This window comes from Zingiber officinale, chromosome 8B (genome assembly GCF_018446385.1).
Source record: "Zingiber officinale cultivar Zhangliang chromosome 8B, Zo_v1.1, whole genome shotgun sequence".
NCBI lineage: Eukaryota > Viridiplantae > Streptophyta > Magnoliopsida > Zingiberales > Zingiberaceae > Zingiber > Zingiber officinale.
The window spans coordinates 1,170,686-1,184,939 of NC_056001.1; the positions used below are offsets into that span (position 1 = coordinate 1,170,686).

General features: G+C 34.7%; 1 protein-coding gene across 3 annotated transcripts; it reads left to right on the forward strand.

Annotated features, from left to right (window-relative positions):
- Positions 1 to 2,708: 2,708 nt before the first annotated feature.
- Positions 2,709 to 5,607, forward strand: LOC122016656 (equilibrative nucleotide transporter 3-like). Of its 3 annotated transcripts, none has more exons than XM_042574029.1 (10): positions 2,709 to 2,912; positions 3,425 to 3,488; positions 3,570 to 3,674; positions 3,760 to 3,915; positions 4,002 to 4,145; positions 4,239 to 4,344; positions 4,428 to 4,606; positions 4,690 to 4,856; positions 4,934 to 5,192; positions 5,270 to 5,607. In XM_042574029.1, exons 2-10 carry the CDS (start codon positions 3,447 to 3,449, stop codon positions 5,375 to 5,377), a joined length of 1,266 nt encoding a protein of 421 aa, XP_042429963.1. In that variant the 5' UTR covers positions 2,709 to 2,912; positions 3,425 to 3,446; the 3' UTR covers positions 5,378 to 5,607. The 3 variants fall into 3 exon arrangements, with proteins under 3 accessions (XP_042429963.1, XP_042429965.1, XP_042429964.1); XM_042574031.1 differs by having other exon boundaries at positions 2,710 to 2,912; positions 4,696 to 4,856; XM_042574030.1 differs by lacking the exon at positions 2,709 to 2,912 and adding an exon at positions 3,043 to 3,121.
- Positions 5,608 to 14,254: the final 8,647 nt, after the last annotated feature.

The following is a 14,254-nucleotide window of genomic DNA, read 5'->3' on the forward strand; positions in this document are numbered from 1 at the left end:
CTCTTATAAAATTAAGGTGACAAAATCAAGGTATATTTGCTGATGTTATATGTTATATCAAAATACAAGTACATCACCAAATACACTTTATGTCCTTGTAGATACATGATCAGCCCAAAACACCTACTAAATCTGTTATTTGAATTAGTCTCATAATTAAAGAAAAAAAAATTGAATTCTTCTCTTGCTCGGATGTAAATAACTTGATTAGTGCTTCGACATCAATACTCTTTTATTCATCCCTTAGATTTCTCTTAAAGTTTTTAATATTTTTTTCTGTGCAACCTACCCCCTCAGGGCCCTCCATACTCTATTTCCAATAATCGTATTTGTTGACAAGTTGGTACGTTGGCCTCTGAAATTTGTTTTGTCAATGTTTTCTTTGTTGTTGAAACATTACGATGCGAGCGTAGGAAATGCACCTATGATGAAGTCGAGAGTGGATGATTATGGGTTTCTATAAAAATAGTGACAACCCAATTAGGCCCCATTTGTTTTTTGATAAATGTAATATTTGACTTAGAACCTATTTTAATTGTGTCACGTACTCTTTCCCTTGTCAGTTGATCATCTTTTGCATGTTTATTCTACTGCAATAGATCAGTGTGCCTTTCTTTAAAGCATACAATTTGTTTTCACGTTACTTCATTTGTTATCTTATTTTCCTTGCTCATGTGCATTCTTGAACTAAATCCGTCTTCTCATGCATATTGGTTATAGAACGAATATACCTTCTCTAGTAATGAGAATTCAATTCCAATTCTTTACTTTTGATCATCTGGAACTTGGGAATATATTCTTGATTATCAACTCTATTTTCTTCCATTTATGGACACCCTCACATTATAAATGGCAATAGATGATTAGATAAATAAATAAAAACTAAAACTTATTTCTTATAAACTCAAAACTGCAAGTAACCTTATTGATACAAAATAATGTAGACTTCCCACTAATGAACATGTTCAGAAAACTGAGATCCATTCATATAAAAATTAAATCATCATAGCTAACGATATAACATAGAAGCAAAGCAAGAGTAATTATATATGAATCATCAACAATAGAAATCCAACCTTAAAAACTAATGTTTAATTAAAACTTCCCTAAATTTTGTCCAATTCGACATGAATCAGCAACAACAGAATGTTGCATCAATAAATACTTGCACCTCCGAATGTCCATAAGATCCTCATATGTTAAGACACTAAAGCTACATTATTTGACCCATATATCGATCGAATATGGCACTGCTAGGATAGCCCTTTCATAGGTTTCCTCGACCTCATGCAAAGTGCAGAGTTATTCCTTGTGATTTGTGTACTTAATTCCAATAATCATAACATAAAGGATACTCAAACAAGAAGGCATCATAAATCAATTTCTAAAAATGAGCTTTTACCTTGGCGAGGGTCAAGCTAGTTTCGTTGCAGCGAGTGAGGGAGGCGCGGGAAACCCTCAATTTGGCGAGACGAGTAAGGGAGGAACGAGGGAGAGCCTGCCACAAGGACGACTGTGAGATTCTGCAGCAAGAGAGGGTGAGGAGATTTTGAGAACCACTATGAACCCTAGCTTCGACGGCGCCTGTGAGAGCTTGTCGCGACAGGGAGGTGCGGCAAGGGAGGGCTTGCCAGGATGACTACGAGATTCTGCAACAAGAGAGGGCAAGACAATTTTGCAGACCGTTGTGAACCCTAGCTTCGACGGTGCTTGTGAGAGCTTGTCGCTACGAGGGAAGGCGCACCAAGGAGAATCACGAGTATATATATATATATATACACACACGGTGAGCCCATGTAAAGAGTTTGGTTAAGATATGTCAAATTCAATCAAGTATACAAATAACATCTAACCATACATGTCCCCAATTATATCTTCTAAATTCTCTACACTAGCAATCCACCCTTCTTTCCCAAAAGGAGATTTCAATAAATAACCAAATATGACACCTGGTTTGTATACCAGGTGTTATACCCGTGGCTTCGGAGGTATTCATTTTTTTTGCATATTCCTGCGCTGACCGAAATCTTTGAGGATGATTCTGTATTATAGTTTAGAAGAGTAACTTTAGGACACCCTTAGAGAAATGCACCAGTGTATATATATCTATATATACACACAGTGTGCGAGCGCAAGATATTAGCGGATTTTTTTTTATTTTGGATTAAAAAAATAATTATAATATTTTTTTAATTCTTTACCCTTAAGATTTAAATTTCCTAATTACATTATAGTATTCAAGATAAAAAATTTTAAAATTTTATCTATTGAGTTCAAGTTTTCCAATTGGTTTATAGTATTAAAAAAAAATTTAAAATAAAAAAAAATTAAGCATTTATGAAGTATACTAATATGTTTACATGATATATTAATATATTTAGGTATTATACAAAGAAATATTATTATTTTTAATTAAAATTAAATAATAATAATAATAAATAAATAAATCGCTACGTGCCGTGCAGTATATATATATAATCCAATTCTAACTTGAACAAATTTAAATTTGCCGGAATTAAAAAATATCATATTCTTTCTGTTACTATGATCAACTACATTTATCTAAAAATCTCAATTTTGGCTGGCAGTCAACTCCGCACACCGTATCCACATAAGAATGCCTCCATTATTACCTCTCTTACAACTTTAAAATGGAATCCATTTCTTTCGGAATCAACACACGGAGAACCTCTCTATGATAATAATGCCCCTTTATGTTTGAACAAAGTTCTCTTATTGCTTTGCAGTCATTACGGAGGTACCATCAACCCATCTTCATCTTCTCACGCAACCTTTCTCTTCTTTACATCGTTTTTGAGGCGGGTCTCCCAGCGTAATATATTCTTGAATCCTCAGCTCAGTTTGAATTTCTCGAAGAAAGAATTTTTCGTCCTCCTCCACACACTTTAAAGGTATCGCTTTTAGCTTTCATCTTCTTCTCTTTCAAATCGACAAGTTGTTTCCTTTTGGTCATTTTGTTTTGGTAGTTTCTCTTATGAATAGTGGCGTTCTTTGTTTCCTTTGCACTTCAATTTTGCCTTAACTACTGTTCTTCTATGTGTCTCCACTTCGTTTGTTTTCGTATGGCTTTAGTTTATTATATTGATCAATCTTGCTCCTGGTAAGCTCTGTTACACTATCAATTGTTTATAATCATCCAAGAAAGGAAGCTGAATTTCTTTTATTCTGGACGGATTAACTAAATTATTTCGTATATATATATATATATATAAAGGAGTAAAATTTATATACAAATTCTTTTATTGGTTAGTTATTTGTTTACCAAGTAATTTTAAGATTGATTAATTCTTGTGCGTTTAGAAGGAGACCTAGACCCCTCTAAATATTTGATCTTCCAATTCATAAAGTTGAGATTACTTTTCTTGTTTTACGCTTTGAGGCTTGCTTAAAATGAGATTTACAGGAGCGGCTGAACGGGAGCTGCCATGAGTACCCACAAGCAAAACTGGGAACACTACAAAACGAAGGTTCTTCCTTATAAATACAGTTTACACCGAATCCATAACTGTATTGATTTGATCAATTTATCAAGCTCTTATTTGAAGCAGGGAAGATTTACTGCATTGTTTATAAGCTGGCTACTTGGAAATGGATCCCTTTTCGCGTGGAACAGCATGTTGACGATTGGGGATTACTATGCCTTTCTCTTTCCAGTAAGAAATCACTTTCTCATCAACAATGACTTCTTATCTTTTGATATGTGTTGCAATAATTATTTCTTCCTTCATTTTATTTCAGAGGTATCATCCAACGAGAATACTCACACTTGTCTACCAACCTTTTGCTCTTGGAACAACAGCCATATTAGCGTATCATGAAGCAAGACTTAATACTAGACGCCGCAACCTGTTAGGCTACTCGCTCTTCTTCTCAAGTTCATTTGGCCTTCTTGTGGTTAGTATCAAGAATCAACTTCTTCTAAAGCATCCTTTTCCAAACTACTTGTCTTTATATTCAATTACACCATTGATTCGTTGCAGTTAGATTTAGCAACATCTGGTAAAGGGGGGTTGGGAATCTTCATTGGTGTTTGTATAGCGAGTGCAGTATTTGGTGTCGCCGACGGTTTCATTCAAGGAGGAATGGTTGGTGATTTATCTTTGATGTGCCCAGAGTTTATTCAAGTGAGCGTCTTTGCCCATCTGATTTCTTAGTTCACTGAAAGCGTGTAGGATTAGTTGATAATAAAACTTTTCTTCTTAAAACAACTACTGTAGTCTTTCATGGCTGGGCTCGCAGCTTCTGGGACTCTGACTTCTGCTTTGAGATTTACTACGAAAGCAGCATTTGAGAGTTCAGATGATGGCCTTCGCAAGGGAGCAAGTATATATGATATTTACAATCTACGTAGATTATATATTAAGAACTACCTTTTCTGAAACAGAACTCAAAATACTCCTTTTCAGTGTTGTTTCTTGCCATCTCAACTTCCTTTGAGCTGCTTTGCATCTTTCTCTATGCATTTATGTTTCCTAAATTACCAATCGTCAAATACTACCGATCAAAAGCTGCTTCTGAAGGATCCATGACAGTCACTGCTGACCTTGCTGCTGCTGGCATTCAATCATCAGTAAAGAATGCAGCTGTAAGATTCATAAATAGCATTATGCTATTACTTAAATTCTATGAGCAGTTTAGTTTGTCTCGGATGTGAATTAATCATTGCAGTTGCAGGTAATGGAGGATCCGAAGCAGTTCGAGCGCTTAAGTAACAAAGAACTGCTAGTTCAAAATATCGATTATGCGCTCAACCTCTTCCTGATATATGTCTTGACACTGTCAATCTTCCCTGGTTTCTTAGCCGAAGATACTGGTTCTCACAGCTTGGGTTCATGGTAAGTGCTCAAGCATGATTTATTCAGAGAGGAATTTATTATAAAAGGAAAACGATAAATTTAATTCCATATCGCAGGTATATACTCGTTTTGATTGCCATGTATAATGTCTGGGACCTTGTGGGTAGATATGTACCTCTTCTGAAGCCAATTAAGTTGGTATCAAGGAAAGGTCTCATGTTTGCTAGTCTCTCGCGTTTCCTATTCATCCCAGCATTCTATTTCACAGCCAAATACGGAGATCAAGGGTGGATGATAATGTTGACGTCCGTCTTGGGACTGAGCAATGGCTATCTCACTGTTTGCGTTCTTACAGAAGCACCAAAAGGATACAAGGTAGTTACTAATCCATCAAGATCATTACACATATACATTCTGTTCATGAATTCTTATTTGTTGTATGTATAATGCAGGGTCCGGAACAAAATGCATTGGGGAATTTGTTGGTTGTTTTTCTAATTGCAGGTCTTTTCTCAGGCGTCGTACTCGACTGGTTGTGGCTAATTGGTAAAGGTTGGTAACGAATTCTGTAGTGGAGTAACAACATTATCCTACCCGTCTGCCCAGAGGCCAATCTAGGCAGAGGATCTGAAAAGCAGAAAGAAAAGGAAATTACTAGTATAAGAGAAACGAGCCACGTATTTTTTTTAATATATATTTATATAGTTCATGTGTCACTTTGGACAATGTATGTTATAGATATCATGTGGATGTTTAAACATTTGAATTGCGATAACTTGAGTCTTGGTCATATGCTTCTCATGCCATTTCGAGCTTTATTCATGTGCAAAATTCTTATGACCGAATGGAAAAAATAATACGAACAAATAAATTAAACTAACAAAGCAGGGATCTAGATTTTTCTTAAGTTAATATTTTATTATTTTAAATTATTAAAATATTATTAAAATCATGAGAGTTATGTCTTTTCATCCTAAAAAAATTAAATAAATAATTTTAGATTATTAAGATAACTTTTGTTAAACATGAAAATAATAGTGTCTAACTGAGATATTTAATCACTTAAGTATTTTCTTATCCTATCATATTTATATATCTGCACTAATCATTATCTTGTAAGACTTTTGTTTAAACTCTAAAGATATCTTATAATTATAAAAAACACCTAACACTTCTTGTATTTCAATTAATTATCTTACATATATTCCATGTAAAATCTTTCTATCAACCTCTCAATCTTTTGTGAAAATAATTCTACCTACTTTAAATTTTTAGTTACAAATAACTCAACTTCTCTTATTTTAATAGATTCTTATTATGTCTACTATTATTAAATTTTATATATTTTATCTTTAATTTATTAAGTCTACCATCTTTAACTTCAAATGGTTTCTATTAAAAATTCGATTTTAACATTTATTTATTTTTTCACTTATCTTGGATGTATCCCGTTTATCCATAATTAATATAAAAAATATAAACTTAAACCATAAAATTAATTATATTTAGATTAAACTGTATTTATATTAATTTGAATCTATTCCTAGTTATAATAACAATTTTAATGATTTAAAGTACAATTCATTCTATTTTAATTATTTTAGAATATTATATGCTTTTAAAAATTCAATAATATTCATATTTATTTAAATTTTAAGATGTTTATTAAATTTTCTAGTACTTACAAGGTAAAACTAATTAGAAACATCTTCCAATCAATAAAGTTGAGGTTACTTTTCTAGTTTCATGCTACATGAGTTGCTGAAGGGGAGCTGTCATCACTCATCAGATCAGTAACCAAGTACATCCAGAACTGTGAACTCAACAAAACGAAGGTCTTCCTTATAAATAAAGTTTTCACCGTGTTCATAATTGTGTATCATAGTTATATTGTTGAAAAAATGGATTAATTTGGTCGAAAATCGAATTAATTAATATTTTATTAGTTCAATTTATTTGATTTTTTGGTAAAATATTTTATTCGATTATTAAAAAAATTCAATTTGTTCTATTTAATTAAAATTAGGTTTAGTCGATTTGATTTTGAACTAATTACATAGTCCTACCTACAATCACAAAAATAAACGACAAGCTTCCCAATGCCAACCGCAACAAGGACAACACTAATTGTCATAGATCCTTCATAAGCATCTTTTGCACGATCCTATTTGAAGATAGGTAATTTAGGAAACATACATGCATAGAGAAAAACCCAAAGCAACTCTGAGAATATTGAGATAAAGAAACAACACTGAAAAGGATTTAGAGCTCTGTTTCACATAAGGTAGTTCTAAATGTATAATAAGGTCATCATCTGAACTCCCGAATGTTGCTTCATTATTATTCTCAAAGGAGAAGTGTTTCACATAAGGTAGTTATAAATGTATAATAAAGTCATAATCTGAACTACCGAATGTTGCTTCATTATTATTCTCAAAGGAGAAGTCTCTATCCCAGAAGTTGTGAACCTAGCCATGAAAAATTGCGGTAGCTATTTTTAGAAGAAAAGTTTAACTAAGAAATCAGATGGGCAAATATGCTCACTCGAATAAACTATGTTCACATCAAAGATAAATCACCAACCATTCCTCCTTGAATGTAACCGTCAACATTCAGCGGCACCAAATGTTGCACTCGCTATACAAACACCAATGAAGATATTCAACTCACTTTTACTATATGTTTCTAAATTTAACTGTGACAAATCAATGATAGATTGAATATAAAAACAAGCAATTTGGAAAATGATGTTTTAGCCAAGTGAACTAAGAGCTAGTAGCTCAACATGTCTATGCGTCTAGTAATAAATCTTGCTACGTGATATGCTAATATGGTTATAGTTCCAAAGGCAAAAGGTTGGTAAAAAAGTATGAGTATGAGTACTCTCGTTGGATGGTATCTCTAAAATGAAATAGAGAAATAATTGAAGCACGTATTAATAGGGGTGATTCGATATATATCAAATCTTAAACTCATATATTGTGCATCATTCTAAAAAGTTCGTTCTAAAAAATACATATCGATGTCATACTAAAATTTTAGTATACTGAATTTTCGGTACACTAAATTTTTAATATACCGAATTTTCAGTATAGTATAAATTCATACTGTTTGATCTTATCCTAAAGCTGAGAAGACGGAACGGCCGGAATAATGTGACTGGAATACTAACCAAGTCACCATGACCTGGAGGGAGAGGATATGATAAGTTGTCTTTTATGTTGATCAAGTGGTCAGAAGGTCTCTGATCAACGCTATCTGCAAACAATGACAGGATTTCCTCGGTCCCTGACCTAGGGGGCTTCCTTTGATGGATCAGTGAACTAGTCATGACACTGATCGAGTCGCCATAACCTGAAAGAGTAGATGAACATGAGTCATCCAAGGAGTTGGATCTAGGGGCAGCGGCCTAAACTCAAATGCACATGGATCTGACAGACAGCATGTAGATCAAGACCTGACAGCGACACGTAGGTCGAGATATGACACAGGCATATAGGCCATAATATAATAACGACACAAAGATGAAACACCATATCGGCCCAAAGGCCGGAGACAGGTCAGATCAGAGCATAACCAGAGATGGTCGGATCTACGTCGAAGATGGTCAGCGATGAGGCAATCGGAAAGGCAGTGGATTGTAGCATCCTAGAGGCCCGTGCAAGATGCTTGTAGCACGAGGACAGTGATCCCAGAGCACAAGGACAGGCCCTTGGTGCTGACAGTGTGCATGAGAGGCGACCGGCATGGTGGCGGCGAGAAGCTATCGACGTTCCTATGAGAACGCGGTTGTTGTGCTAGGGCCACACGAAGGCTGTGACAAGCCATCAGTGAGGAGCCACAGGATGAAGAGGTGCTTGTAGAAATCAATAGGTAGAGGAAATAAATAGTATAAAGTTTTTTGATAATCTTATTACTAAAACAAACAGACTTATTTATACAAATTGTCTAAAACAATAATGAGGCATACAATCATAATAATTATAAACATAATTATAAACATAGTAACATAATATACTTGGAAATATTATTTTTCCTATTTGATTCCTGTCGATCTTGATTGTGTGTCAAATATAATAAATCTCAATTGATTGAAATCAATTAGAAATTATTTCCATTATTGTCATTAGTGCTGGCAAGTTGAATCGGCGACGGGAGTGTCAGCAGTGGTGGTGGTGCTGTGAGGGGCCACGAGTCGGCCGGTGGAAGCGATGGCCTAAAGGGGGTGGAGCCAGCGTGTGGGGCTATGGCGCTGGAGGCTACCGGCCGCTAGGGAGGCATCGGTGGCGACCTCAGCGCTAGAGACTACATTGGGGCTGGCTGCCGATGAGAGGAGAGGGAGATCTGGCGGCATGGCGTCAGCGACATGCGTGAGGCGAAGAAGAAAAGGGAGCGACGACCAACATCGGAGGCTGACGACATTGAAGGAGGCTAGCAGGCGACTAGGGTGGCGCTCTATGCTTGGCAACGGTGGTGGAATGCTGTGAAGAAGAAAAGAAACACCCCAATCCCTCCTCGTGTGATGAACAATGCCCCCTAAAATACCAAAACCCTCACAATATAAAAAGACTAAAATACCCCTTGCCCACCTCCATGATCTCTCTTGGGCCCGTGATACTTCCGCATCACCATTTATATTAAAAGTTTTGCATCAATACGGTATATATGACATATTGATACTAAATCTCATATCGATACCGGAAAATTTAGTACAGTATAATATCATGTTGAATTTTCTATATATCGAAATATTGGTATAATTCAAAATGCTATATGTGATATACTGAATTTTTAATATTTTTTCCACCTCGTATCAAAAAGTAAAAAATCATTAGAATTGAGCGAACCGATTTAATCAAAATCAAACAAACTAAATTTTTATTTAAATTAACTAAACTGACCAAATTTTTCAATAAAATAGAACAAATCGAACTGATTAATATAGATTAATTTGATTTTTGACCAAATTAATCAAATATTTTAACAATTATATACAATTTTTATCTGATTTTAACTTTTTATTTTATTAATTCAAAATTAAAAATTTATAATTTTTTTCGAATACATGTCTAACAGAGGTATTTAATCACCTAGCTACATGTCATCTTAAGTGAGTCACCTTGAATGTGCTCTCTTCTAAATTTTACATAATAATTGTAATATCAACTTTCACTTTAATACTTCTATTTATTATCCTATCCGTCTTCCCATCCAACACTCGCCTTTATATAGTGATATGGATATATGGTAGAGGGGTAATTAAGTGGAGAGAGGAGGGCATTAAGGACTTTTCACTGTTTAAGGCTTAAAGGGTGGGGGCTTGGCTACTTCGTGGGGGCTCTGTTTCCGTCGCCAATAGGAACCCAGGAGAGAGGACTTCCTCCTTCCCACACTTCTCGCCGACGCCGACCACCGGCATCCAACCTCCACCTCTTCCCCTCTCTGGGCACAACCACCTCCTCTTCTCCTTACTTACCCGCGCCGCCTCTCTCTCACGCTCTCTCGCCTTCATCGCTCCGCTCTTCGCCTGCGATCGCCACTGCTCCTCTTCTTCTCCTCCTCGCGACTCCGCCGTCGAACAGACCTCGCGACGCCATCATCGGTGCTCGCCACTGCTCCTCTTCTCCTCCTCCTTGCAACGCCACTCTTCTACTTCTCCTCTCCTCGCCGGAGCTGCCTCCGAGCCACCCTTCTCCTCTCCTATGGTCGCCTACAGCACTTCACAGCATGAGTCACCCTCTCTCGTCGAGGTGGAGGGCGTCTTCTCCGTTCATTGTTGTCTCCGATGTCATCTGCCTACAGTTGCTTGCGGTCGACCTTCATCGTGGTGGTCAGTTCCTAATCCACCTCGTGGTGTGCATCCGAAATTGAGCGGGCATTCGATATACACTATCATGCACGCCCAATCTCGATCTGATATCTGATCTGCTACTGTCGTATGATTCTGATGTGGATCGAGTCTTCGAGCCCGTGTTGTTGTTATATTCTGTCATTACTTGTATGTTATTTTTATCCCGACCCGCGTGTCGATATTTGTATCCCGGCCTATGTGCCACTAGTACCGCCCGGCCTGCGTTCTGGTGTTTTATCCCGACCTGCAGTTCGTCTTCCGGTTCTGTGCCGCGTCCGGCTCCCCGTCGTCAGATCCAGCTCCTCGTCCGGCACAGTCATCCACTCTTCCAGGTCCCGACCACTCGAGCAGCGTCCCATCCGAGGACACCCCCTGGGCCAGGGTACGTTGTCCTATTTACCCCTCATTTATCTCATTATCATATTATTAGCTTGTTACTCATATGTTCATTGGATCCGCCTCGAGCCTCGGAGTACCAGGGACCGGGAGGACCCGGTCACTGGTTGCAAGTAGCGTTGACCAGAGGACTTATGAAGACTTAGTCAACATAGAAGTCATCTCAGCACACCGCCCTCCGGGGCGTCACGATTCGGTCAATATTCTATCCATCTCGCTCGATGATCCGTCTGACTGAAATTTCGGACAGGATCATATAGTATAAGGGATTTAATCATTATTTTATAAAATTTTTATTTAAACTTTACAAATCTCTCCTATTATAAAAAGCCCCTTCTTTAATTTCAATTATCTTAGTTATATTAAAACTTCACTATCAACTTCTCAATTTTTTTTTTTTAAAATAATTCTAAATACTTTAAACTTTTAGTTATAAATAACTTATCGTCTCTTATTTTAATAATTTTTATTATATCTAGTAATATTAAATTTAAATTATATATATATATATATATATATATTTTTAATTTATTAAATCCGAAATCTTTAACTTCTAACCGTTTCTATTAAAATTCAAGTTTAGTATTTACCCTTTTTTTTCAGGTATCTCATGATACATGATAGCATATCTTGGATATATCCAATAAATTTATCCATAATTAATATAAAAAATATAAACTTAAACCATAAAAATAATTATATTTAGATAAACTGTATTGATATTAATTTTAATCTATTCAAGTTGTAATAACAACGTTAATGACTTAAAACAATTCATTCTATTTCAATTATTTTAAAATATTATATGCTTTAAAAAAATTCAATAATATTCATATTTATTTAAAATGATAAAATTTTAACCCCAAATAAAATTTTAAAATATATATTAAATTTTCTAGAGGCATTTAGTACTTAAATTAACCTTCATTTTGTTCAGTTTTTTCCTTCTCTATTCTCGTTTGTTTCGTAACCCAGCAAAGCTTCAATTTTACCCTGCAGTCAACTCCACACACGCCATGGTGGATGCGTCCATGATTGCCTCTCCTTTCTGAGGCCAAATCTCATTGTCCAGGAAAAAAAAAAAACTAGGAATGAACCACTGATAATGACAGAAAGATTATAAGATTGTGATTTCATAATAATTAATTATGATTTTTCTTTGGATTCATTATTTTTTTCATATTATAATTTGGATCGAGACGAATGACTCCAACTATCCTCACTCGGTACTCGATAACTTGATCATTTACCTACCATTGATAGCCTCCGAGGGACTTCCGGTCATCTGTCTCGACCCAAACTATAACTTGGGACGGATGATGAACTAAAAAAAAAATCATAACAAATTACAAAATTAATTAAGACAAAGTACTAAAATTTATATTAGTATTTTTACCTAGTTTATCAATATTAAACCTAAATTTTATATGTTTTATTTTTAATCTATTAAAATTATATATTTAACTTCTAATCTTTACTACTAAAATTAACATTTAGCATTCGGCAATTTACCAAAAGACGTATTCAGATTTTCGAATTTACCAAAAGACATATGTTACTTTATTATTTACCAAAAGATACACATTTTTACATATTTTTCTCATTCTACCCTCCTGATTACTTTTCTTTTTATTTTCTTGTCATTTTTCTCTCTTCTCTTTCCTCCTATGCATGCAATATTTTTCTCTTTCCTCTCCTCTTTTTCTTCTTTTTTGCATGTCGATTTTTTAAAAATATTTTAACACCTCTGAGAAATCGAAATAAACAATAGATAACATATTTGAACTCCTTACAACCTCAGAAATACACAGAAACTGAAATGGGTGCAATCAGAGATCTCTAGGTTCATTAGTGGATTTTGACCAAAACCTACTAATAGACCTTGAGAGCTCCGATTGCACCGATTTCAGTTCCTGTGAATTACAAGGAGTTCAAATATACTATCCATTATTTAATTCAACTTCTCAAAGGTGTTAAAATGTAATAAAAAAGAATCATCAAAATTCTCCACGTTGAACCTGATATCATTCTATATCAGGCTCACATTACGCCCGATATGATTCCATATCAGGCCCAACGTGGAGAATTTTGGTGATTCTTTCTTATTACATTTTAACACCTTTGAAAAAGCCGAAATAAATAATGGATAACATATTTAAAGTCCGTGCAATCCCAGAAATTCATAGAAACTAAAATGGGTGCAACCGGAGCTCTTAGGTCCATTAGTGGGTTTTGATCGAAATTCACTGATGGCCCTAGAGAACTTCGATTGCACTCATTTTAGTTCATGTGGATTTATGGGGTGGCAGAGAGTTCAAATATGCTATCTATTGTTTATTTCGGCTTCTCAGAGGTGTTAAAATATTTTTAGAATGATTGGCGTGCAAAACAGAGAAAAAAAAGAAGAAAGGAAAGAGAAGAAACGTTGCATGTATAGGAGGAAAGTGGAGAGAAAGAAATGACAGAGAAAATAAAAAGAAAATTAATCAGGAGGATAGAATAGAAAAAATACTGTAAAAAAATATATCATTTAGTAAATAACAAAGTAACATGCACATTTTGATAAATTCAAAAACTTAAATAGATAAATTACCGTTATAATAATATTTACAAATAATATACATCATCATAATATATTGTAGACGTATTCAAGGAATTTATCCATAACTATTATAAAAAATATAAATTTAAACTAGAAAAATACTTATCTTTATATTAAAATGTATTTATATTAAATATAATCTATTCCAAGTTATCATAAACAACTTTAATGATTTAAAACAATTCATTTTGTTTTAAATATTTTATGCTTTTACAAATTCAATAATATTCATATTTATTTAAAATGATAATATGTTAGCCCCAAATAAAATTTTAAAAAATGTATATTAAATTTTCTAGAGGCCTTTAGTATTTAAAGAATGTAAAACTAATTAGAAGCATCTTAGAATTTTAAAATTTAAGTGCATCCATTTTAAGATATTAGTAGTCAACCCGTAAAAAGGTTCTTGGGCGTATAAAAGAAACCGCTTGGTTGCGCTTGATCAACTACAAAGGATCTTAACACTAAATACCAATCGATTAAGTTCAAAAGCTCGTATTGGATGAAATGAAACAACAACTATACATCATTACTTCAGTTTATATATATTGATCAATCATGCCCCTGGTCATGACCAACGTGATTTTG